General features: G+C 39.3%; 1 protein-coding gene across 1 annotated transcript in view; it reads right to left on the reverse strand.

The window, feature by feature from the left end:
• The window catches only part of LOC149175860 (guanine nucleotide-binding protein subunit gamma 1-like), a 114,759-nt gene that overhangs the window by 64,381 nt on the left and 23,304 nt on the right, over positions 1 to 27,074 (reverse strand). Inside the window, exons 2-3 of the mRNA XM_089422968.1 lie at positions 5,989 to 6,041; positions 5,665 to 5,709 (exon numbers count right to left, since the gene is read on the reverse strand). Of these exons, the coding sequence (XP_089279094.1) occupies positions 5,665 to 5,709; positions 5,989 to 6,041 (98 nt within the window). The remainder of the gene's footprint in view (positions 1 to 5,664; positions 5,710 to 5,988; positions 6,042 to 27,074) is intronic.

Genomic DNA, 27,074 nt, shown 5'->3' on the forward strand with positions numbered 1-27,074 from the left:
AACTAAAACGGTACAACCTCTAGGTCATCACTATATGACATCTAGTACAAATCCCTAGGTCATCACAGTCACAAGTCTATGTCAAGTATCACTGCAATCCATAGGTTGAGGTTGTATGTCATTTTAGTGTGTCAAATCACAATCATAATAGTTCTATTAATATAGTCAACCATATGCCATAGACGGCCAACTCAAATCACTGCTAAGTCATGTAAAGTTAAAGTAAAGGAGTCAATTCATTGTCAAGTATCTATATGTCGGGTCTATGTGTTAGGTCAATTTTCATGTCTAGGTGTCAAGTTAATCAAATCAAGTTTATATGTCAAGTTTCTATCTTAAGTAACTGTTAGCTCTAATTGTCAAGTCACCATTCATCAACAGATATAATCACAATAATGTCAAACTGTTTGACTACTATAGTCAACTTAATGGTGAACCTATACCGCTGCAAGATTGTTACACAAGACAGTTACAAGGATGTTGTGTGTTTTCAAGTGTATATGTCAAGGAACTATAAGTTTATTAAGTCAGATCACTGTCAAGTGTTCAGGTAACAAAATAGTGTCACTTTCAAGCCTATATAAATCACAGTCATCTATGTGTCAAATTTCTATGTCATTGTTTTACTGTTATAATAGGACAGTCACAATGATTTTCAAATCTATATGTCAAGGAAGAAAGTCACTGTACTTTGGTTGAGAATTGCAATGAGAGGTTTGTCAACAAGATGCACACGATATTGTTAAAACTTAAAACAAATAAAATTCAAAGTCAATGATTGGGTTAGTGCCTTTGGTTCTTGAAGTTATTCAATGATACACAATGAGATTCTTCTGAGAATTATTGTCATATATTGACAACTGTAGGCGAACAAACTTCATCTTCAAACTTTGAATGCCATCAAATAGAAATATGACTGCCATCAAATAGAAATGGTATCACAACTAATCATTTATCAGTCCAAAAAGATTAGGGCTTGAAACAAGTCTACGTAAATACAGAGATGGACACACATCAACTAAGAGTTTTGTAGTGTTGATGGAAGATCAAGGGAAAAGCTGTTGTCACAAACAGTCCCTAACTATCTTGCCCTAGGTTTGCAATTAGAAATGTGTCATATGAATTCCAAGTGATCTTAGAAGCAAACACAAAGATTCAAATAGAAACTCTACGCTGTCCTAACTGCATAAGGCCGAGGATTTAGGTCTTACTAAGGTTTATAGCATGGAGGCTTAGGGTACTAGGTCTTTCAATAAAACTTTTCTTAAGCTGAGGTCCCACAAAAATTCTAAGATGTTTCTTCGAGGTGTCTTTATTCCACTTGCTGCCCAAAAAGAAATTCTTAACAAGGTCCTTTAATAGGACCAAATGCTACCTATCAAAATAACCCTCAACACCAAATACAATCCAAACCTAACCCTCTATAAATATTTGTGTTAGCTGCTCAAGGAGGCTGAAAGTTTCAGAGGCCTTATTTACTAGATCATACGTTGAGTTAATTGCTTTTGGAGGAGTGATTTAAACCTTAAAGGAGAGCACATACCTGCAAAAACACCTTGCCCAGCGAATCCCAATCAAGTAAAAGACAAGAAAGACAAGCCCTAGCCCTCTTCTGAAATTTGTTATTCTACCTCAGGAGTCTGAACTATTTCAGAGCATAAAAGCATATGTTGTTGAAATATGATATGTGAGGTAAGGTATAATGTCTCCTTTTTATAGACATATGTGTGGGCTAAGAAGGGCTCCATTGAAATGAACGTTGGAGATTAGGAGAGGCTCCATAAGGAATTAAAACATTAGAAATCAATTAATTCATGTCTTCTGTGTTAAGTAAGGAAGGGCGTGAGCCTTATGGAGGAGGGATACTAGTCCTCAAAATATGAAGGATACTAATTTAATATTTTTCTTAAGATGATTTTTCACTAACATTTAATAACTTATTCGTAGTAACCCTTAAGTTAGATATTTAATGATCATTGACCTTTGAATGTGTGCCATGACCCATCCTATGGGGTTTTAGCACACGAACTAGGGCCCCCAACTTCAAATGTGAATATCTCTCAACCCATGAGGCCTCTCAAGGTGTACCACATACCATTAGAAACATCTTTCCAAGGATAATCCAATAATGTGGATCTCCGGAACAAACTCAATGATTTTCCTCTTCAAAAACCCTCGACAAAGTCAGGGTTTCTCCTCAATCCAGGGAACCAAAACCCTAAGCCCTGGGTTTTCAACCATCCAACAATGGAGCTTCCAACTTAATGTAATCCAGACAATTATAAGAAGCGTTCATTATAAATTTTGACATCAATGACTGGTGTTTTAGTCAAAGTCAAACCCAGTCAAACCCTAGGTTTAACATTAACGACAACACCATCCAACAAGGAGTATCCCTCACTCCTACATCTCCCCGTGGGATCATGCATCCAAACTCCTCATTGGATCCAGAGGACTCTAATCATGACCACTGTCACCCCCCTCGCTGTCAACTATTAGACTCGGGCATTCTTGGCATCATTGACCTCCAGCTCTAGACTTATTCACTTAGTCTTCTACATCATCAGGTCTTTGATCCAGATATATACATATTTATGAGGCTCTCCTATTGTTGTATTTCTTCTTTACTTCATTTATCCTAGATTTAGCTTTGGCATTTTCTAGGTGTTGTGTTTGCACTCCCACATTGTACTCGTACTGGATGTATCCTTTGGTCTCATTGACCTAATTTTGTGGTCATTTGTTGGACATTAATAAAATTATCTTATTATCTTATCTTATCTTTAAATACCTCTGGCCAATGTATCAACTATGACGTTAGGAAAGATCTTCTCCTTGAAGAAGAAACCCCCAATAAGGGTTATTCCAACAATCAGATTTTGATAACCCTAATCCAACAAAGAGAAAGTTAGGACTAGAGCCCTAGCCTTCCTCTTCCACGTGACTATGTAGCCCCTAAATGGATCGATCCACAAGTTTTGTGTAATTTGGAAAAGCCTGCAAAAAACTTATGAAGCACAATTCTACATGGCTAAGAAGAAAGAGAATAGAAGAATAAATCCACAATACAAGTGTTTGCACCAAAAAAGGGTCTTATTATGGCGTGATGATATTACAATTCAAAACAACACAAATGGGATGAAGGACTAGCTTTATATAATTTTCTTTCTAATGGCTAGTTTGAAATTCTCTCCCAAAAATAATGATTAGACTTCTCATCCACAACCTAGAGAACAAGTCTTTAATATAAATTATTTTTTACATGAAAAATAAACCTCAAGAGGGGGCTCAACTTGACTTCTTGAGCAAATGACTACCCTAGGAGGGTCGAATTTGCTCGAAGGAGGCTCAACTTATTTTGGGGGTAGTTGATTTGTTTGAGGAGAGGCTTTCTTTGCTTGGAGAGAGGCTCACTCAACCTTCCAATGGCTAGATCTTGCCCACTTTTGCCCCAACGTTTACTTGATTTGACCCTTAAACCCTCAACATCCCTTGTAGAGATCAAACGACTAGCTTGAGGAAGTCAACTTGGTCCCTTTGACTTGGCTTGCAATGCTTTGTGCTTGGTAACTTGACTTATTTTAAGTAATTGACCTTTTGCATCATTTAATTAGCCACAATGGCTAGATTTGACCCATCAAACAGCCCAATGAGCTCACATGTGTGGGTCGTCCTCTCACTTTCATAAGAAAAGTGCTAGATCATCAACATCTTGCACAATTTGAAAAATTAGGCACATGAGTTTGCTTGGAATAATTTCTAGATGAGTTTTGACACAAGGCATTTCTCATTCCACCAAGTGTGGACCTCAATATGCCCAAATAAGCCCACATGTGCCACAAAAGAGGAGATGGTCACATTTGACTAGGAATATCTCCTTGATGCCTCCACACTTTGACAAAATTTCCACACGGCATGTCAAGTTGATATTATGTTGAGCAATCTAAGACTTTGTTGACTTTTGACCCCTAGGATGCTATGTATCGAGATCCATGAACTACCTTGGGAAACGTGAAATGTTGTGATTATGGGACTGTCATGTTGAGAATTGTGAAAAATGAATAATGAACCAAGGCCAAAGAATGCATACAGACTCTATGACACATGGCCATGTGGATAGGCGATAGGTGTGGTCAAGACATGGGCTTGACTAGCCCTACATAGTGCATCACCCCTATAGAATCAATGGCTCCTCTAAACCATGTCTCCAAGTCCATCGTAAGCCCTCCAATCCTATACGGGACAAAAGGAACTAAGAGTGGAATCTAAGAGGAATGGGCATGGCCAACCATAATAGGCCTAGGATACCATAACACAACAGCAGATGACCTACAAGGCTTTTGAATTGCATTCTCGAGACTCACAAATACAATGTTGTTGTTGAAAGAAAATGGCCATAGGTACCCCTACTAAAATGAGGGGTAACAAGTCCCACTCACCCACTTATTATGTCCATTCAATGGACATTAATAATTATCATAACTTATCTAACTAACAAAACTAGAGTGTATCCTATGGGCATAAAAGAAACGTATGTCATCCCAAGGCTTTTTGTATAACTATAATTCTCTAGCCCACTTTGGGCCAAACTAATATAAGTTTATCTTTCGAACAAATTAAACAAAAAAGAAAATCAAGTTCCTTACTATGTCTTAGGAAATCATTGTTTTTTCTTTATACATGACATCTATTTCCCTTTCCATTCTTTGAATGGCTAATAGAACCTTACAATTGCAATCACTACTAAGTTCACAAAGATGCTGCTTAATTATCACCTCTGATCAAGAAAAAAACAATACTTCATCCCTAAGAATAGGTTCATCATTTGTGTCACACAGATTGAAGGAAAGGGAATTTGAACAATTTGAAGCTATCAACTATGTAGCATTATTGTTTAGACTCCCGAACAAAATTTAAAATAGGAATAAATAGTAGCAAAAATGAATCTAACATAGTATGAATCATGGAGAAAAAATATGTGAAGTAAGTAATAAAACCTCTAAAAGACATAATTTACAAACTATCTAACAAACTAGAGCACATCCTATGGGCATAAAAGAAATATCATCCCAAGGTTTTTATATATTTATAATTCTCTAACCCACTTTGGGCCAAACTAATATAAGCTAATCTTTCTAACAAATTTATTAAATAAAAAAAATAAAAAAGACCTTACTTTGTCTTAGGAAATCATTATTTTTCTTTATACATAATATCTATTTACCTTTTCATTCTTTTCATGGCTAACAAAACCTTGCAATTGCAATCACTACTAAGTTCATAATGATGCTACTTAATTATCACTTTTGATAGAGAAAAACAACCAACACTTCATCCCCAAGAATAGGTTTGTCATTTGTGTCACACAGGTAGAAGGAACGGGAATTTGAACAATTTGAAGTGGAATTTGAATAATTTGAAGCTATCAACTAGGTAGCAATACTGTTTAGACTCCCCACCAAAATTTATAATGGAAATATATAGTAGCAAGATGAACATAGTAAGAATCATGGAGAGAAAAGATGTACAGTAGTAAAACCTTTAAAAGATATAATTGACACACACCCCAACACACAAAAACTAAAACAAAAAGCGTGAGTATAAAGAACCAAAGCTACCACTGAAAACTAAAATTTTGAAGAGAAATTTGAGTTAGGGACATACAATGGCAATAAAGGATCTGGTCGTTTTTCTATAGATTCCACAACCCTGCCAACATGAAATACTTCGCCAAATTAATAATTGAATCAATTAAAGTTTACTTTTTCTCCATTATGAAAAATTAACTAAATTCATATTGAAACTTCAAAGATATGTTCAAAGATAAATTAATTTGCCCAACACAAAAGAAAATATGAAAAATAAAACAAACTTACCTAAAAACAAATGTCTATTACTTTACAACATTTAGAATGAAAAGATTCAATTAGATAGAAACATTTAAATGTGTAAAACCCACCAGTCAATAATCAACCACAGATGACTTACCCTTTGCAACATTTAGAGGCAGGAGGAAGACCTTCAAGTGTCTTTAGCTCCTCCTACATAACCAAAAAAAATCCAAAGCTTGAATGTTCTTTCTATCAAACCAAACTCCTAAAATAAGTATTATAGAAGCACCAAAGTCTTAATACATGTTTAAACCCATATGCAATGAAAAAAATAGCCCTTTCCAAATTATACAATATTCAGAGAGAAAATATTGTTGTAAGAATCATTACAAATTTGCCTCATATATTGCAACAATACTATTTAAGCAATACTTGCAGAAACAAATCAAGTTAGCTTTATATACTCTCTGAGACAAGACTAAGTAAAATTATCTTTCCAACAGATTTGACCTTTTTGAATACATATCATAATGTAATTAACACAGGCATATCCGGATGCCTTTCAAGTTCCTTTAACTACTAAATGAAAAAAAGATTGGAAGTTTGATTTTTAACATTTCATCTTTTTTAAACCAAACATTTGTAGAACACCATTACAGCAACAGTAAAGGCTTAATGCAATATAGTGACCTGAAACTTTTGCAATATTTAGAAATTGACTGTCATTGCTTAAGTTGTTGGAAAGGCACATTTCATAGATTGCAATTTTTCAACTGATTTGATAGATAGAAATATAGGCATCCTGGTCTAAATCGAACCTAAATAAATAAGTGTTGCAAACATTGATAATTTATCATCAACTTGGCGATTTCCCACAATGCCCAAGCCTTCCTAACAATCGGCTTCCAAAACATTTCAAAATTTGGAAAAATTAGGACATCAAAAATGTTTCAAAAGAATTTGTAATTTTTCAAATATCATGCCATGACGGGAGAAAATACAAAACCATGAAAAGGATGTTAAATAGAGTTAGAGGAGGAAGGGTTCAGCTAAATTTAGCAGGTGCAATAAATTTGGCCGAGGGACCCACAAGTGGGGCCCTCTGCCAGATTTAATTTTTTCTATTTATTCCTTGACTTAGGAAAATTTAAATTTTCCTATAGCCAAGAATTAGAGAGATCTCAACCCTTCACAACAGCGGTGGGCCCAGGTCAACTTCTAAGAGGAAAAGGGGCGTGGAACTTGGTCATTATGCACAAGAGAGCTTGGTGTTTAGCTCAACAAAGGAGAAGGAAGTTCTGTTCAGCGATTAGGGCTTCAGATCAGTGCAGATAGAGGCAGAAAGAGAGACCAATTCAGCCTCATATATTTTCCAGCAAGCGTAGACTTCTTCTAGGGGCCGCATTCAGTTTGTACAATGCACAGAAGGGAGGCCAAGTTGGTGTGAAGTGCACAGATCGCTTGCGCAGAGGTTTAGCAAAGAAAAAGGAAGTTTTCCCTTTTAGTTGTAATCATTTTTTTGAAGATTAGCTGAGCAGAACTATAAAATACCAAGATTGTAGGTTTTCCCCAGTTGGGGTTTCCTCGGTAAATTTGTTGTGTATGGTTTTATGGTGTGTGTTTGTCTTCATTTTGTTGAAGAATGTAAGTAGGTTCGGTCTTCATAATTGTATTTGAGTCATAATGAAATGTATTTATTAAAAGAAAGAAAAAGAAATTTTATTATTATCATTATGACTTATTAGAGCATGGGTTTCATGCTTGGGTCATCATGTTTTAGATCAAAGTCACCATTGAGGACTTTTAGGTTTTATATTAAGTCATTAGAGTCATTGTCCATTTAATGAGACCCTTCTTGGGCTTTTGAATCATGTAAAAAGAATTATTTTTGAGTAAAATAAGTCATTTGGCACTTCCGCACCAAGTCGGCCCTTACCTGATCAAGTCGGCCTTCATGAGGGTAATTCGAACTCTAGAAGAGGCTATATATACAGTGCAATTCGATTCATTTGAAGAACACACTCACACAAGTTCGATATAAAATAAAGAGCGGAAAAAAGTGCGAAATTGCAGGAGAAGGAGAAGCACTGCTAGATCGAAGTTCTGGATTTCTTGGGTCTAAGTTCTACTGCTGGGAAGGTCGAAGTTCTGGATTTGCTGGGTCGAAGTTCTGCTGCTAGGAAGGTCGAAGTTCTACTGCTAGGAAGATTGAAGTTCTGCTACTAGGTCAAAGTTCTGCTGGGAAGATCGAAGTTCTATTGTTGGGGAAGCCAAAAGTCTATTGTTGCATCAAGGTTGAAGTTGTTGCTAGAAGGTTATCATCTGCAGAAGAAAGGAAGGATTGACTTGGAGATTGGATGAAGTTTGTGCCTAGGTCAAGGAGTCTTGGATCATCTCGTGAAACTATTAAAGGAAGAGTTGTTGATTGGATTTTCCCCTAGATAGGGGTTTTGCCCTGGTTGTCTGCCTACATCTAGTGTCTTTGATCTTCGTGTTATGGTTATTGGTAATTGCTTGATGAACTAAGTTAAAAGAAGAACACAAGAAAGTCAATAAGAACGTCAGAATATCACGAGTAATTATCAACATAGAGAAAATATTTCTTCCTTTTTTATTTTCCAACACATTGTTCCTTATTTCTGTTGCATGGTAGTCAGTAAACTCGGTGTATTTGTGTGTTAAAGTTAAAGTTCAATTTTCGGCTCTTTGCTTAGTAAAAATTCACAGATTAGATAGTTGAGTTTTAAGAAAACTAACATGCTGTCAAAGCCACGTCTCTGAGTGAAGACCAACACCTATGCTTTCGACCTCAGGAATAGGTTAAGCTGCAAAGGGAAGGCGCGGTAAAGCTGAAGGGTTGCGCTAGGGTTTCTGAAGAATTCGACAGCAAGAACGCCTTACCAAGATTTGAGACCTGAGCACAGTTTGGAGAGAGCAACAAATTTCTGCTGATGGAAGGAGAGAATTTTTGTGGTGCTTGAGGAGCAATGTGTGAAGGAGTTTGTGGAGAACCCACCAGGCACACCAACCAACCCCCAACAATTGGCTCAACATAATAAGAATGATGTTGGAGCAAGAAGGATCATTCTTGAGGGAGTCAAAAGCCATATTATATCACATCTTTCTGGCAAGAAGACTGCCAAAAAATGTCGACAACCATTCTGAACTTATACTAGGCCTCAAGTGAGGCCAGGAAACTCGTGCTTAAGGAGAAACTCATAAATATCCAGATGGGAAAGTATGAGCCCATAATTTCTTATCTCACCAGGTTCACCCAGGTGAAGGATGAGTTGGCCGGTGTGGGGGAGATAGTACCTAAATCAAATATGGTGAGCCTTGCACTATTAGGGCTTCACAAATCATGGGATAACTTCCACGACATAGTGAGTGTCAGAGAAAAGCTTCCAGATTGGGAGCGGTTGTGGACTATGTTCAAGAGGAGATTCGTAGGAAGGCTAGGAATAGAGCTCATGTTAAGCATGATGGCGAGGAGAAATTTGCCCTAGCTAGCAATGGGGGCAAGGCCAAAGGCAGGAAGAGCACAGGAGGGGCAGAGTCTAGCTCCAAAGGCAAGAGAGAAAAGAAGGACCTCAGCAAAATAAAATACTTCCAATGCCATCAGCATGGACACAATGCCACCAAGTGTCCAAATAAGAAGAAGGGGTCTAAAAAGGACCAAGTGGCAGCTTCGGCAGAAGTGGACAAGTTCAGTTCCAAGTTTGAGGAGTTCTCACTCATAGCTTGCGTGGCAAGCCTAGTAGCTAGCAACATCTGGTACATTGGTAGTGGAGCATCTAGCCATATGACTGGGAACAAGGAGTATTTCAACCAGTTGATGGAGAACGACATGCAGTTTCACATTAAGCTAGGAGATGATGGCAAGTACTTGACCAAGGGCTTGGATATTATCAGATTTGAAAGGGATTCTAGTAACCCTCTCCATCTTAAGGATGTCGTTTATGTTCCAAGTCTTAAGAAGAACCTTGTTTCAGTTTCAGCGCTAGAGGACAAGGGTTAAGAGGTCATTCTCAACAGAGCAAATGCCTACCTCAAACCCTTATTATGGAGCTATGAAGCAGATTGGAGTGAAGGTGAAGAAACTTTATATGCTACAATTTGAGACAGTCACAGCCTTAATTAGCAAAGAGAGTCATGAGTAGGGTCGAGACCTTGGGGAGCTATGGCACTAGCGTATGGGCCATTTACACCATGGGGAGTTGAAAATCCTCAGGGAGATAGACACATGAATGCCACAATGCAACACAGTGTGAAAATTTCAACAACTGAAACTCTAATGCAGCAACTGGAAATAATTATTCTAACTCTAAATTAATTATGCAATGGAAACAAAGAATTAATCACTACAATCTTCACAAATAAAAATATTGCAGAAGATAAATTGGAAATTAAATAAATACTAACACAGACACACAAAAATATGACACTGTTATTTTTAGAAAAAAGTCCCCGGAAAAACCCAACATGGGAAAACCAATGAAGCAACTGAGGATTTTTATTATTAAGCAACAGTGAAAAAATTTCAAGTACAACTGGATGACCAAACTGGCAATCCACTACAGGAACATTGGCCACAAAAATTAGTGAGACAAATTTTGTCTCACCCGACACTGATCCAGCTCCAAAACTAGCTCCAAATGGGCTCCACGAAACCCTTATGTCAGCCTCTGCGTCAAATCTGTGCAGGCACTTGTATGCTCTGCCTAGAACTGCAACTCGTCAAGTCATCTGCCCAATCCAGCCTCTGACAATGACCTACTAGCCCTCTCTTGAAATTCTCCCAATCTCCAGCAATTGAATCGACCCTCTGTCTAGCCAAATTGAACTCTGTCTCTGAAGCTTTTGCGCCAACACTGCGCAGCCTCACTGAGGAAACTCGGCCCTCCTGTAGTTGCCTCTCCAAAACTGGAAAAAATCCTCCAGACTCGCTGTCTTTGCTACCCTTCTCTGGCTCGAACTCTTCCGACAAACTACTACTGCTTTCTGGAAAGTCGAACTGCCCAAGGAAATCGATCCCAAGTGTGTTTCTCCATCTACCCATCGACTTCTTATACTCTCACTATGGGACTCCAACGACCAAGATTGAATCTTAATCAATGGCTGAGATCATTTCCTAGTTGATCCCTGTGAGTTTCTAGAGAATTCTTACCTTTCTCAATTAATACAGATTAATTAACGAGTTTTGCTAAATTTAGACTTTGAAATATTTAAAAATCATTTAATAATCTAATTGAGACATTTCTAGGTGGAATTTCCATAAACAATTCCTGGGTTATGGAGAACTCTTATGTTTTAGCCTCTCCAAAAAGTCTCGAGACTAGAACACCTCTGATGCTACAAAACTAACACTCCCTCTTAGCGAGGAAGGCATTCAAGTGCTAAACTGCTCCAACACCCTATCACTGCTTTGATACCATGTGAAAATTTCAACCACTGAAATTCTATTGCAACAACTAGAATTAATTCTTCTAACTGTAAATTAATTATGCATTTTATTGCTACGGCAACAACGAATTAATCACACTGCAATCTTCACGAATAAAAATACTAGAGAAGATAAATTGGAAACTGAGAAAATATTGGTACGGGCACAAAAATATGACACTGCTAATTTTAGAGAGAAGTCCCCAGAAAAAACCAACTTGGGAAAACTAGTGCAACAACTGAGGGTTTTTATTATTAAGCGACAGTGAGAAAATTATGAGTACAACTGGATGCCCAAAATGGCAATCCACTATGGGAAAATTGAACACAAAAATTAGTGAGACAAATTTTGTCTCACCCACCACTGATCCAGCTCCAAAACTGGCTCCAAATGGGCTCCAAGAAACCCCTGCGTCAACCTCTGCGCAGGCACTTGTACGCTCTACCTAGAACTGCAACTGATCAAGCCATCTGCCCAATCCAGCCTCTGAGAATGACTCGTTGGTCCTCTCCGGAAATTCACTCGGTCCCCAGCAACTGAATTGACCCTCTGTTTAGCCAAATCAAACTTCGTCTCTGAAGCTTTTGCACCAACACTGCGCAACCTCACTGAGGAAACTCGGCCCTCCTATAGCTGACTCTCTAGAATTGGAAAACTTCCTCTGGACTCACTGTCTATGCCCCTCTGTCTCTGCTACCCTTCTCTGGCTCGAACTCTTCTAACAAACTGTTGTTGCTGTCTGAAAAGTCGAATTGCCCAAGGAAATCGATCTCAAGTGCATTCCTCCATTTACCCATCGACTTCTTCTTATAATCTCACTATGGGACTCCAACAACCAAGATTAAATCTTAACCAATGGCTGAGATCATTTGCTAGTTGATCCGTGTGAGTTTCTAGAGAGTTCTCACCTTTCTCAATTAATACTGATTAATTGAGAAATATTTAAAAATTGGTTAATAATCTAATTGAGACATTTCTAGGTGGAATTACCATAAATGATTTATGGGTTATGGAGAACTCCTGTGTTTTAGCCTCTCCACAAAGTCTCGAGACTAGAACACCTTCGATGCTACAAAAACTAACACATGGACCAGCATGACATGTGCAAGGGTTGCAAACTTGGCAAGTATGCCAAGACATCCTTTCCCTGGTAGTGAAAACCGAGCCAAGGGCAACTTGGACATGGTTCATTCGGACGTATGTGGTCCACTCTCTTCTCCATCCTTGATGGGATACAGGTACTACATCACCTTTATCAATGATCATATAAGGAAGACGTGGATCTTCTTCATGAAGAAGAAAGATGAGGTGTTCTTGAAGTTCATGCATCTACACTGCAAACTCCTCGTCATGTTGCATCGTGCTACTGTTGACTGCTACTGCACTGCAACATCATACCCATTTTTGCTACTGAAATGGATTCTTTATCATCCCCATCTTCTCCCTGAAATAATCAAACTTGGTTCTTCCAAGGGCCTTGGTAAGGATGTCTGCCACCTGTTCTCCTGTAGGAGTGTAGCTCAACTGTACAGCTCCTCGTTGGACACAGTCTCTAACAAAGTGACACCAGATATCAATATGCTTTGACCGATCATGAAACACTGGATTCTCAGAGAGCTTGATGCAACTCTAATTATCGCACATGATCCTGGTTGCCTCCATTTTTCTTCTGAATAGGTTCACAAGTAGTTTTCTAAGCCATATGGCTTCACACAAAGTTGTGCTTGTCGACATATATTCTTCCTCAGATGAGCTCAGAGCCACGGACTTTTGTTTCCTACTGCACCAGGAAGTCATTCCTGATCCAATGTTGAAATAGTACCCAAGGTACTTTTCCGATCCACTGAACTCCCTGCCCAATCTGCATCAGCAAATCCAATCAATCTGATATCCTTACACATGGTGTACAAGAGTCCATAATCGATTGTTCCCTGTGAATACCTGAGAACATGTTTGGTTGCTGCCCAGTGCGCCCCCTTTGGTTCCACCATGAACTGACCGAGGGTGTTGACAGCATAACAAATGTCCGGCCTAGTATCGACCAAATACATCAAGGACCCTGTGAGCTGCCTGTATAAGGTGGGATCAACATCCTTGTCTTTTGATGCATCAATCTTCTTCCAGTTGGTGATCATTAGAGTAGCCATGGGTCTACAGTCCTCCATCCTGAATCTTTTCAGGATTCCTGTAGCATACCTCCCTTGCCCAAGGAAGATCTCTCCCTTCTGCTGCCAAACTTCCAACCCTAGGAAATAATGCATTTGTCCCAAATCCTTCATATTGAATTTTGTGGCTAGATTCGTCTTGCAATCCCTAATGAGCCTGGATGATCCTGTTAGAAAGAGATCATCCACATACAATACTAAGATTGGCGGCTCATTCTCTACAACCAAATAGTAGAGATTTGGATCCGCATCACTCTCGACAAATCCCATCTTCTGAAAGTAGCCATCGATTCGACCATACCATGCTCTAGGTGCTTGTTTCAACGCATACAGGGTTTTCTTCAACCTACATACATGAGACTTCTTCTCATGTGTCTCAAAGCCCTCTAGTTGTTCAATGTATACCTCTTCTTCTATTACCCCGTTCAGAAAAGCAGTTTTGACGTCCATCTGATGAATCTCCCACCCCATTTGTGCTGCAAGAGATATCACGGTCCTAATAGATGTATACATGGCTACCGAGGCGAAGGTTTCCTCGGAGTCAATTCCTTCCTTTTGAGCATACCTCTTAGCCACAAACATGGCCTTATATTTCTCAACACTGGCGTCTGCAGCATATTTGATCTTGTAAATCCATCTCGAACCTACCACTGATCTGTCTTGAGGCCTTGGCACTACCTCCCAGACATCGTTCGCCATTATGGAGTTGTACTCCTCTACCATCGCATCTATCCAAACCTGATGTTGAGCTACCTCCTGGAAACTAGCAGGCTCCCCATCTTGAGCTACTAATGTTTGATATCTATCTGGTTGTTTTCGCTCCCTCTTATTGTTTCTTGGCGCACCGATGAAGTCCTCTGCATCTCACAAAATCTAACGAAGTTCCCTACTAGTTCTTCCTCTTCCAACAGATGCTTCAGTTAGCTCCTCCTCATCCTGTGAATCTTCCTGATCCGAGGAATAATTCTTTACTTCCATTGGTTGAAGAAGTTTAACCAACGGCTCCTCTTTTGACTGCTCCTCGGAAGGCATCTCACGAGATTTTCTAAAAGCCCTGTCCTCCATGAACTTCACATCTCGTCGAACCACTACCTTCCTGCTCCCTGGAAGATAGATTTTGTATGCCTTAGCGTTCTCGTTATATCCCACTAGATATCCTTTTTCTGTAGTTTGATCCATCTTTTTCCTCTTTTCCTCGAGTACGCGGCAATATGCTAAGCTCCCAAATATCCTGAAATCACTGACTTCAAGTGTCTTCCCTGTGAAAACTTTCTCTGGAGTAATCTTGCCCAACGCCCGATGAGGAGTCCTGTTCTGAACATAGACTATTGTGTTGCATGCTTCTGCCCACAGGAATTTTGGCATATCCTGATCATACATCATGGCCCTAGTTGCTTCTACAATAGTCATGTTCTTCCTTTCTGCTACTCCATTCTGCTCCAGATTGTAAGGAGTTGTCCACTCTCTTCTGATACCCTCCTTAGCGCAAAAATCAGTGAAGTCATTATCGACATACTCTCCACCATTATCTGAACCCAAAACTTCTATTTTCTTCCCATTCAGATTCTCCACCAGATCCTTGAACTCTTTGAATCAACAGAACGCCTCGTCCTTGGTTTTCAGAAAATAAATTCAAGTTTTCCTTGAGTGATCATCAATGAAGGTAAGGAAGTACTCGACACCACTCAAAGCTTTAGTGGACATAGGTCCACAGATATCTGAGTGTATCAATCCTAGTACACTCTTGGCCCTGTGTTTACTTCTAGAAAATGTTTCCTTGGCATACTTTCCTAGAGCACATCATCTCGTTTCATACTGAGATTCGAAACTCCTGTTACAGTGCTCCTGAGAATTCTCAGAGCCCCATGGTGCAAATGTCCCATTCTTTTGTGCCATAGTTCGTTCAAGTCCTTGTCTCCATGACTGCCTATTAGTGCCATTGGTGATTCTAGTTGTAATTTGTACAACCTGTTACTTTTGATCCCAATCTGCACTTTCTTTTTCCAACTCGGGTGTTTGACGTATACTTTCTCCTTGATGAAGAAGACGTCATAGCCCTTGCCTTGAAGTTGTGATACGGAAAGTAAGTTCATCCCCAATCCTGGTACATGCAACACATTGGTAGCACAGAACCGTTCTCTCGATACTGTTTGAAAAACTATGGTACCCCTCCCTACTGGAGTACACTTTGCCTTGTTCCCCATGGTGATCTGAAAGTTCATCTTCTCTTCTCGATAATCTGAGAAACATTCCCTGATTCCCGTCATATGCCAAGAGGCTCCACTGTCTACATACCATACTTTTGATTATGCGGAACTAGTCATACAAGTCACTTCTTCTTCCAGCCTGAAAGCCAGCATAGAGAAATCGAAATCACTTTCTTTAGTGCAGATTTCTGAAAATCTGTGTGAGTCTCCTAGCGTGGAAGCCTTCGCATCACGTGGATGCCCCCACATCATGGTCTCGGCCCATAATTGATTTCCCTACCTGTCTCTAATTACTTGCTCTGATACCATGTGAAAATTCTATCACTGCAACCTCTGATTTACTTTGCCTACTTATTTCCAATAAGTTATTTATGAAATTCCTTCAATAAACATTAAAATAAATTCTGCTGTAGATATCACACCATAATTCATAAACAAACACATGCACAAGAATCAACACATCGACACAGTTATTTTGGACAATAGTCCCCGGAAAAACCCAATGTGGGAGAATCGGTGCAGCAAGTGAGGATTTTATTATTCAGCTATTCTTTCGTACAATAGGGTGCCAAACTGGCTTACCCAACAGAGAGAAAAATTCTCTAGCACTTCTCCCAGTCCTAACGTCAGCCTAGCTGACCTCTGCATAGCTCCCCGACACTCTGCCTCAACCCCTGCTTGTTTGCATTAGCCCTAGGCCTCTCTGCGTCACCCACGCAAGCCCTCTAGTGATTGCGCAGTCTGTTGTTGCCTCTGCGTCTGCCTCTTCTGCCTCTGTGTTGGTCTTCTGGCGCTGATCCTGACTCTCTGTTCTGTACTCGCTGCCTCCTGCTACTCTCCAGACCACTAGTTCGAATTTCTCAGCGAACCCCGCTCCAGAAATTGAACTGACTAGTCTCCCTCAGTGCGTTCTCCAACTAACCCTCAAGCCTCTTCTTATACTTTTCACGTTGGTCCTTCAACGACCAAGATTAAATCTCTAATCAATGGCTAAGATTAGATTTGGCTTGATCCATGACATTTGGAACCTTCTAACCCAGTTTTATATTAATACCCATTAATATTTTATTTTTCCTAAGTTTAGACTTAGGAACTCCATTAAAAATATTAATTATTTTAATATCTCCCAAACCATTTTTGGGTCTTGGAGATCTCATGCGCTTTAGTTTCTCCACCAATTTTCACGGCTAGAGCACATCCGATGCTACCCCAAATCAACAATTGTGGTATGTGCATAATTGAGGAGCAATTGTGCACAAGAAAATAGGGCTTCTTGTTGGATAAGGTTGTCATTGATGTCATTAGCATTGTTGAAGCAAGCCCTAATATACCCTAAATGAAAAAGTATATGCTGGTACCCTACGTGGATGGATGAAAGCCCTAGCAGTATATGCCATGATGCTCAGAGGTTGACGAAGATAGCATTATTACTACCTAAGCTTTGCAAGACTTTTTAAGCTATTGTCTCATGTCTTATGTGCAGTATCTATTAAACAAGAAAGGGGATTATAAGATGGCTTTAAGAATATACAGAAAGGCATTAAGTGTGATATCTTGACATTTGCTAGGAGAAGGAAAAAAGAAATTGATGAAAAAAAAGAGCAATCATTTAAGGAAGGCAAATTGCAGGCAACGCGAATACAACGTGGTGCGGATCAGTCAAGTGCAGGCTAATCAACGAACAGTAAGAGTTGGAAGAACATGTCCTGGAAAATGTTATAGACTTTATCCATTATCTACGTATCAGCATGAATTGATTGAGGCAATGATTCCTGAAATTCAACGTTCATCGCTTGCTACTGCTGGCTTCATTTGAAGTCATTGGACCTTACAGATACAGATGTTCTTAACGTTGATTTTCTTGACCAGACATCACGTAAGGAGCATGAGATTTTTTGTGTGAGTCCTTGGAGGATGCTTTAAAGCAATTGTACCTTATTGATGTGATTGATGAGGATGGATTGATAACTAAAATTGGACACAGAGTTTGCAATACATTGACTCTATTGTAGCAAGCTTCAAGAAAGCATTGCAATTAGAACCTAATGATGCCAAAATTAAAAAGACAAAATTTAACATTTAGGCTTCCAAATGGTTATGTCGGCTCCCTCAAAAGACACATTTACTCAGTTCAAGTTCAAACAAGTATAAATATAAGGTTGGACTCCCCCAATCATTCACCAATTCGTTCAAGCAAAGATTGAACTCGGATCTGAAGTGAGTAGGAGCCAAGGAGGACGAAAATTGAAGACTATTGTTTGGTTTTGATATTTTTGTGGTTGGATTCTGAACTACATCGATTTATGAAGGACTTATTGGACAGAAATCTTCTTCCTATTCGGACCCGTGGACAGAGGTACTACCTTGATAATGTGACCTTTTAGCTTGAATTAGAAGCTCGACCCCTCCTGTAGAATCTCACACCTGTAGCAGCTCGGACATACCTATAGACAGACTTGTGTGCTCAGACCTATGGACAGACCTGTGTGCTCAGACCTGTGCTTGGACCTGTGGACAGACCTGTGTGCTTGGACCTATGGACAAACCTGTGTGCTTGGACCTGTCATCTAATTCAAGACCTGTAGCATATCTCTATTGTTCGGATCCTGAGGCAAGCTTCACTGTAGTTCGGACATGAGGATATTGGAACAGACTTGTGCTTGTGAGCAAATTGGACCTGTGATAGTTGAGAGTTGCATCTCTTGAAGCAATCTTCTTTTAGGCATCATTTCAAGGACAGTGCTTTGGCATCAAGGTAGACCATTGAATTACTTTGTGACACTGTTGAAGCAGAACATAGGAGCATAAAAAGAGCAGTTGAAGCAAACTTTGAAGATTACATTAGAGCCCACTTGAAGAGACCCAGAAGACTGTTTGAGAGGATCTTTTGTGCACTCTTGAAGCAACTGTGTTTGAAGAAATTTGGAACTCTGACTAAGGAACTAATCCTTGTAGCAGTTATTTGGCCAGACTTGAAGTCTTGCAAACTTGGAGCATATATTGAGTCGATAGTTGAGAACAGAGTTCGGGCTTTTGGACAGGACTAGGTCTATTAAAGTAGCCTTGTTAAAGCAATCATCTATGAAGAAGCAACATTGTTGAAGCCCTCATGGGGTAATTTTGAAGAAGATTGTTTGTGAGGCATGAAGAGTCTTGGAGACACATACTAGGCTTGTTGAAGATGACTTTGATGGACTAGCCCTTCTGAAATTTCCACGATTGCAATAACCGGAATTTAATCTTCTATCTAATGGAGATTATCTGTCTTCAGAATTTTAATTCAGTGAATAACGATTAATTCACTATTGCAATCTTCACAAAATTAAACACTAGAACTAAGAAAATAATGCACACACGATAAAATAGACAACATTCTTTTTGGACTTAAAATTCCTCGGAAAAACCATGAAGCGAAAATCGGTGCAGCAGATGAGGATTTATTTTATTATTATGCAGCAGTAAAAATCCGAGTACAATATTTGGATGTCGAACTGGCAATCCTCTGGCAAATAATCTGGCCAAAAATAATTAGGACAAAAATTCTCCATCTACGAAATAACTCAGCCTCCCTCTGGCCTACTCGCACTGCCTCTTTGGCCGCTTGCACTGTTGGCCTGTGCCAATCGTATGGCCTTTGAATCAGCCTCAAACTGGGTCGTCTAGCCTCCTCCTACCACTAGAGAAATTCCATTTGCCTTCTGGATGATCTTTCCAACCTCCGGCAACTTGAACAAACCCTTCTCGGCAATTCGCTCAACTGGACTGGCTAACTCGCACAACGTAGACGACTTTCTCTGCAGAAGATTTCGGCCTCCCTTTTCCTGCCTCTCCGGCACTAGAAAATTGTTGGGAAACTCCTCTGAAATTCTCTTTGTTGCTCCCTCTCTTTGATGCTCTCCCTCTGGCTCGAATTCTTCCCTCATTGAATCTCTCTGCACTGGGTAGCTCGATCTACCTTGCTCTTGCTCTCACAACTGTGTCTATCTCCATCCCATCAACCTGCTCTTATAAACTTTCGCTCGGGATTCAATGACCATGATTAGATCATCATCAATGGCTAAGATCATCTTAGACTCGATCTGTGTGAGTCTCTAGAGCATTCTCGATCTTCCTTAATTAATTCCCATTATTCAATCAGTTTTCCTAAGTTAGACTTAGGCATTTTTAGTTATTAATCAATTAATTTAATTAAGGTGTTTTGCAAGCTTATTTCACGAAACCTTTTCTGAGCTTTGGAGATCTTGTGTTCCTCAGCCTCTTAGACACAAATCGAGACTAGAACCGCTCTCTGATGCTATTAAAATCTAACACTCCCTCTTAGCGAGGAAGGTTTTCTCTCATAAACATCTCCCATTTGTAGTTGGACCACGTTGTTGGTGTCTAACATTTGTAACAACCTATCACTATCCACCAAGCTATTGTGCATACGCTAATTCATCTACTAATGTTGTAGCTAAACCACTCTGCATCTATGTTATTGTTGACACTGCATTGTGCCTCCCTGCACTGCTACCAACATTGCTTGTGCTGCATCTAATCTCATGATATTGTTGTTGTTGCAACTACTGCAACTGAGACTAATCTATTGTCCCTACAACTGGCTTCTACAACTGTCCCTTGAGTCTCTGACTCCAACTAGCTTTGCTTTGTCTACTAAGTATCTGACTACCCCCCTCTAGTATCTGACTGCAACTAGCTTTGCACTGTCTCTCAAGATCTGACTCCGCCTACTAACATTTTGATCCTCCTGCTACTAAATACTGTGGGCACCCGTAGCCAAAGTAATGATCCAAGATGAAACACCTATCTAATGTTGTCCTCCTTGGACCCTGCCCTGATCCTACAACTTTGAAGCATCATGCTCCTCCTCCATCTGGAGGTATAGCTGCTATCAATGCAAGCTCCTCCAACCTAGAGGTCAACTCGTCTATCTCTGTCGAAATTGTTGTCTGTTCTTGCCCCTTCTTGCCCTTCTTTCTCTTTGGACACTAGTGTTGAAAATATCGATATCGGCAAAATATCTGCGAGGGCCAAAAAATATCTTATCGGCAATATCGGCGACAATATCGGCAAATATCGACAAGCATAAAAAATGCAAAATATATTCATTTTTTTCAGATTTTTAAACAAATAAAGCAATAACAACATGAAATAAACGCATTGGCACATAAATATGAACAAAGCACTCATATATATGATGTCAAATAGAAATGATACATCAAAGGCGATACCAAATCTTGTTGATTCCTAATAATTGTCCATTCAAGGACTCAAATGGGTAGAACCAATACAAAATAACATCACATATATAAAAGTATCTCATCATCATGAGTTATATGTAGCATAACAAATAAAACTAGCAGCTATCTATTTGAAATCACTGCCCTCTCCCCTTTTACGGGAAAACATGACGGGTTGTTTGCCAAGCCTGCCCCTAGTAGTAGAAGGCCCTGACCCTGCCTCTGCACCTAATGTCAAATAATGAGTGCTAGGTATGGGGTTGTGCTCTCCTATATCTATAGCAGATGGTGTTGATGTTGATGCTCCCACGGTGTCCTCCTCCTCCTCCTCCTACTCCTCCTCTTGCTCCTCCTCCTCTTGTTGCCCCTGTTCTAATGGATCATCTGGCTCTAACCATGAAGGTGACTCCTCCAAGATGGGCTCCTCAGACTCCACCCTCCACTGAGACAATACATCAATATTGTCTAAGGAAATGGCATCTGGATCCATTGGTGATTCTATTTGCCTCACTCGAAGTCAGATGTTGTAATGCACATAAACTAAATCATTGAGGCGTGTAAACTCCAACCTGTAAGAGTGTCAAAAAAACTAACGAGTCTTGACTCTTGACTCTTGACACTTGAAGGTCATAAATTAAAAATTAAAAATTACAAAAGTGTAATTGCTCAACAGAAGGCTGGAGCTCAAAGTTATACCTGTTGCACTTTTTTGCGTGTATTTTCTCAAATACACTCCAATTGCGCTCACACCCTGAAGAGCTACATGTTTGACTCAAGAGTCGTATGGCCAATTTTTACAAATTTGGTGCCCTTGCACCATAGCTTCGCCACCAAATATCTACAACAAAATAATGAAATAAAAAATTCAAAAACTTAAAACATAATTAAACATTCAAATAACAGTTACATAATTGAATTTAAAAAAAATAGAATTATAAGTAAGGAAATTCTAAATTGAAAATTCTAATTTCTAATGAGTGATGACTTGTCACTTACGTGGCATGAAGAGGGTCCTTTCCCTAATAGCATCATCAAAGCCAAATAGGCCAACACAATCCCGATAATACTGTATCTCGAGATTGATTTTGCTACGAAGCTCAAGATCAGGTACCATCCTATGAATACAGGCATGGAGCCCTTCCATCACCTCGCCATCAAAATCAAAGCCGCATTTGTATGAAAATGCTGGGTTGAGGAAGAGTGTTGCTGCATGAATGGGTCGATGAAGCATCCCTATCCACCGACTATCAATCACATCCCATAATATCATTTGCCTATCAAGGCCAACAGAACCCTTGTCCGCATAATAAGAACGAATAGCCTCCTTGGCCCTATCCATGCCCTCATACAAATAAGCCATTGCAGGCTTCTCCCCATCTACCAATCTGAGAACCTTTACTATAGGTTCACTAACTGAGCATGCTTCTTCTACTCCACGCCAAAACGTCTCAGAGTACACCATTTTTGTATTGAAAAATGAAATTCACTCAAACAGATTACAGAAAACACACATTAAAACCAGACACAAAATATTGGCGAAAAGGCTTCAGCCTCATGGCTTCCTCACGTATTCTCTCTCTTTTTCATTCCCCAAAATAATTGAATATAGTGTTACAAATAAATAGATGAGAGACAATGTTCTCAAGATAGTGCGTGCTATCTTAGACACTTTTGGTTGAGATAATTTCTCCTTTGGTTGAGATAATTTCTCACCAGACACACACCAATATAGGAGTTACCTAAACTAACTCCTATCTTAGAGGAACAACCCAAGAGTTAGGCACAAATTCCTAACTTGGAATATTTAATTTATTTATTTATTTTTGGATTTATTATTGTTTTATGAGAGAGGCTAACATTCCCCCCTTCAATGATAAATCCAAAATAAAAACGAGGAACCATCTTCCAAGTTCTCATGTTGATCTTCAAAAACATTGCCTAAAAAAACCGCCAAATCTGGATGCTGAAGAAACTGCAATATGAAGAGACTGAGTCAGTTGCATGACTGATTCATCTCGGAAGGATGCTTGACAACTCCATCATGTGCCAAGCCGCAAAAGGATCCAACTGTCCTTTGCTTGAAAACAGCATCCGGTGTCCACTGACACAATTTGATGAACGCCCACTGGCGTATTTGCTGATGATGATCGCCCATTGGCTGAAGATGTCGAAAAACAACTCAATGTTGCTTTTGCTATGATGAAAGCTGCTCACTGCTGCTTTGGCTGTCGATCGCCCACTGGCGAATTCGCTGATGCTCACTGCTGATGACAAATGCCCACTGGCTGATGAAGATGCCCACTCGCTGATTCGTTGATGTTGTCGAGACTTTCAGTCTGACAACCACTTGTCAATTCATTGACATTTTCCCCCCTTTGTCAGCTGAAAGGAGAGACAATCTTCTCCAAATTATATTTGAACTCCCCCCCTTCAGGTGTAGGAGAGTTTCACTGTTGTACTCCCTCGTTCAACTGCATGAGAGTACCATCATCAGTTCACTGCTGGCTGCACTATGTGTGATTGTAGTCGGTTGTAGAACTGAGACAATCTTTTGACTGTGGATGACCATTCCCAAGGATCGATCCATTCATAATGTATCTTCAATCTGGCTGATTTTTGTTGGTTGCGACATTTTTCTGAGGAATGATTGGGCTTGCCACAATGGCAACAAGGATGGAGATCAAAACACTGATCTTCCATATGACCGGTTCTTTGACAATGAGAACATTTCGGTTGGACATTAACTTCAGGTTGCGTGCAATTCTGTTTGTCTGCAACTTTCTCAGAACCTGCTGAGGTGTGTTGTGCAAGAAATCCTGCACTGATGAACTTAATTGGCTTGGAATAATCTGGGATATGTAAGTTGGTGTCATCAGTGACATAGCCTAAGCCTCGTCGATTCTTGTTATTTTGAATCTCTTCCCAGGGCTTGATGATGGGTTTGGAAGAAATTTGAATTTGATCATGAACAACTTCGACACTTGAAGTTGTTTGGATGAGTGATTTGGAATCAACATCTTTATCTTCATTTGTATGGTTGAATGACTTGGAAGAAGCACTCTTTTGTTGCAGCTCATCTCTTTGTAGTTGCGACTCTAGTTGAAGAAACTCAATGGTTTCATGTGTTTGTTGTAGATGTCGTGAAAGATCAGCAAGAGTTTCTTTGTTGATGTGCACCATGTCTTTATCACTGGAGATGATCAAACTGTGAAGAATGTGTAACAACTGAATATGTTGCGCCATCTGAACTTGCTCACTTGAAATCAGGCTCTCTTGTCATAGATGTCATGCTTTGAACTGTTTCACTTGATTTTGTTACTTGAATGACAGGCTCGCTTGCTATGGGACTTGAATGGTATGCTCGCTTGATTTGTTGCTTATTGCACTTGCTAAGAACACTTGCTAGAGTTGTAGAACTTTCTTGCTTGATGATGATCGTATTTGCATAAATGACTTCACGCTCACTTGAATGAATAGCCATGCTCGCTTGATGTCGATCTCAACTTGCTTGATTGGTTGCTTTGATGGTTGCTGCAATGAACTTCACTCTGGCTCGCTTGAAGGTTTGAACTTTGTAATGTTTTGACGCAAATTGCTTGAATGAATACTCACGCTCGCTTGTAGGAGATGTGAACTTGTGGTTTGTTTCATTTAGAGTTAAAACTCGTGGACTCACTTGAGTGTGCATTAAAGGAAGGGTGTTGAACACTGTCGAAAATGCACCCAAAAAAGCTTACAATGATTTTAATGACTCATTACAATGAATTCAATTTGACTCAATTCAAGACTTGGGTGTCGGTTTCAACCAAGAATGCACCCTTACAATTCAATGTAATTTGAGTTTGATTACAAGTTCAATAATGTTGATGTAGACTGTGCGCTGAAACGTTGAAGTTTACAGATTCATTAACTTGATTGTAGTGATGTAGACTTTGCTTTGAAATGTTGGAGTTTGCAGATTCATGAACTTGATTGTATTTGAGTGAATTTGTTTGTTGAGGTAGAATGTTGATGTTGAAAACTTTGATTATTTGTTGTAGTGACACAAATGCATGTGTTGAGCTTAATTATCCTTCCTTGCAACTATTTTGTTACAAGTGTTGTGCTTGCTTGCATATAACTTTATGTGTGTTAAATGAGATCATTTATGTGTCAAAACTAGACACAAATCAAAATTCAACAACATGAAGCATGCACCATCATCAATACACTCTTCGTGTACCTAAGATCCCCTTATTCAATTTCGGGCAGATCTAGGACACAATCACCACAAAAAATGATATATTTATTAATCTTTGGAGTACATCATATTTCACATTGACAACATCATCATGGAATATTCTCAAAGTTCCAGAACTTCTTAAAAGAAAAATTTCTTCAAAACTGACTCAACCTCCTAAAAGTAAAAATATTCACTTATCTCTCCAGATTTACAAAACACTTATAGCTCCAAAATTACAAAACAAATCACCTTATCACTCCATACAATCACTTTCAAAAATAATTTTCAAATGCACCTTATTGGAGGTCCACACAATCACTTTGAAAATTAATTTTCTAATCCACCTTATTCCTCCAAAAGCATTATTTTCTGATCTCTTTTTTTAAAAATGCTTTTACATTCATCCCATTAAATTATGAACATTACCAAGACACTCCAAAGTGATGTAACATTTCTTTTAAAGTGATTTATGAAGACACTTCAAAAAAGATTTATCGTTTGTGCATGTAAAAGTATATGCACCATACACCATAAGCTTTATGTATGTTATTCGTTGGAGAGAAAACGTGAGAGGGTGTGTAAATAACCTTTAAAGATACAACACGTAAGCAACGATTTTGTTGAGCTTTGAACTCTAAGCTAACTGTAAACTCCACGCTTAAAATTGTTTTTTTTTCATGAAACCATAGAATAAAGGTGACTTACCAAATCGTATCCGCATAAAATGTTTTGACAGAACATGACATGTCTAAAGTTATTGCCTGTATCAACGAACTAGTGGTTGCATTTTAGAGATTATTTTCCACCAGAGAAACGAAGCAGAGAGAACAGCTGGAGCTCGCAGTCAGCCATGGCGTCCCCGTTGAGATAGGTGGGAACAGGAGCAAATTCGCAGTTACTGTAAGAGGCAAGAAAGTGGGTCTTTCATTTCTTGAGGAAAGCCTGCCGTTCCATATCCTCACAACTTCAGTTAATTTGCTGACATAAATAGTCCCAGTAGGAACAACTTCTTTTTGCAACCTCCTCGATTGGAAGATTCCACCACTGAATTCACCGACGTTTGAGTTTTTTTTTTTTTTAATGCGTTGAAACTGGACTTATTTCAGCAGTTTTAGCCAAAATTCGTTCAAGAACAAAGACCACAAGAGACTTTAAGGTCACACGAGATCATAATATCACTTTCCACTCTTGAATTTACTAATTCAAAGACGAATTTTCCAAACTTTCTTCTGACTCATACCAAGAGCTGCGTTACTCCACTTCTGTTTTAGTGGTGATTTCTTGAGTGATGGAATGCATCAACACTGGAAAACATTTCCTCATTATGAAATTAAACACAATAACATTCTCTGGAATCCTTTTCCCAAGGCGACATCCCACAGTTTAGAAGAAATAATTGCCGGTCGTGGCATGCCACTATCAGGACGCATTTAACTTTTTGTGCACCGAATTAATTCAAGAAAAATCTAATCTATCCATACCTTTACAAAACACAGTATCTCGGAGGCAAAATCGATAGCAAAAGCGTGCCAATGTCAACAGGATATTTCACAACGTTTAGGCATATTTCTTTCACTGCACTTCACTATGGCACTGTGCTTCCAATGCGTCTTTTACCCTGTTGTCACGCAAATTTTCTGTTAATTATTCTGTGCTACTCTTTATCTACATAATTGACGATCAGCAATGATTTCTGCTAGCTTTCCCATGCCGCTCCTGTTAGGATATTCCGACACATAGGATATAGTTAAGTTCAACTTGGTCTAGTATAGAGTTAGGTTAGAGTTAAGTAAAGTGTGTTTCTTTACCGTTGTACATTTTGTAACTTACAATCCGACGGTCACGATATGTAGTGATCCGACGGTTCACTCTCACCTCGGTATTACCAACACTTGATCCGTGGCTTGACACCCGATTGGTCCATGAGTTCTATTTAAAGCGCATGGAGGGTCATTGTTCGGGTAAT

This window comes from Pinus tabuliformis, chromosome 4_1, assembly GCF_031772625.1.
Source record: "Pinus tabuliformis cultivar Carrire ecotype Pingquan chromosome 4_1, CPIR1, whole genome shotgun sequence".
Lineage (NCBI taxonomy): Eukaryota > Viridiplantae > Streptophyta > Pinopsida > Pinales > Pinaceae > Pinus > Pinus tabuliformis.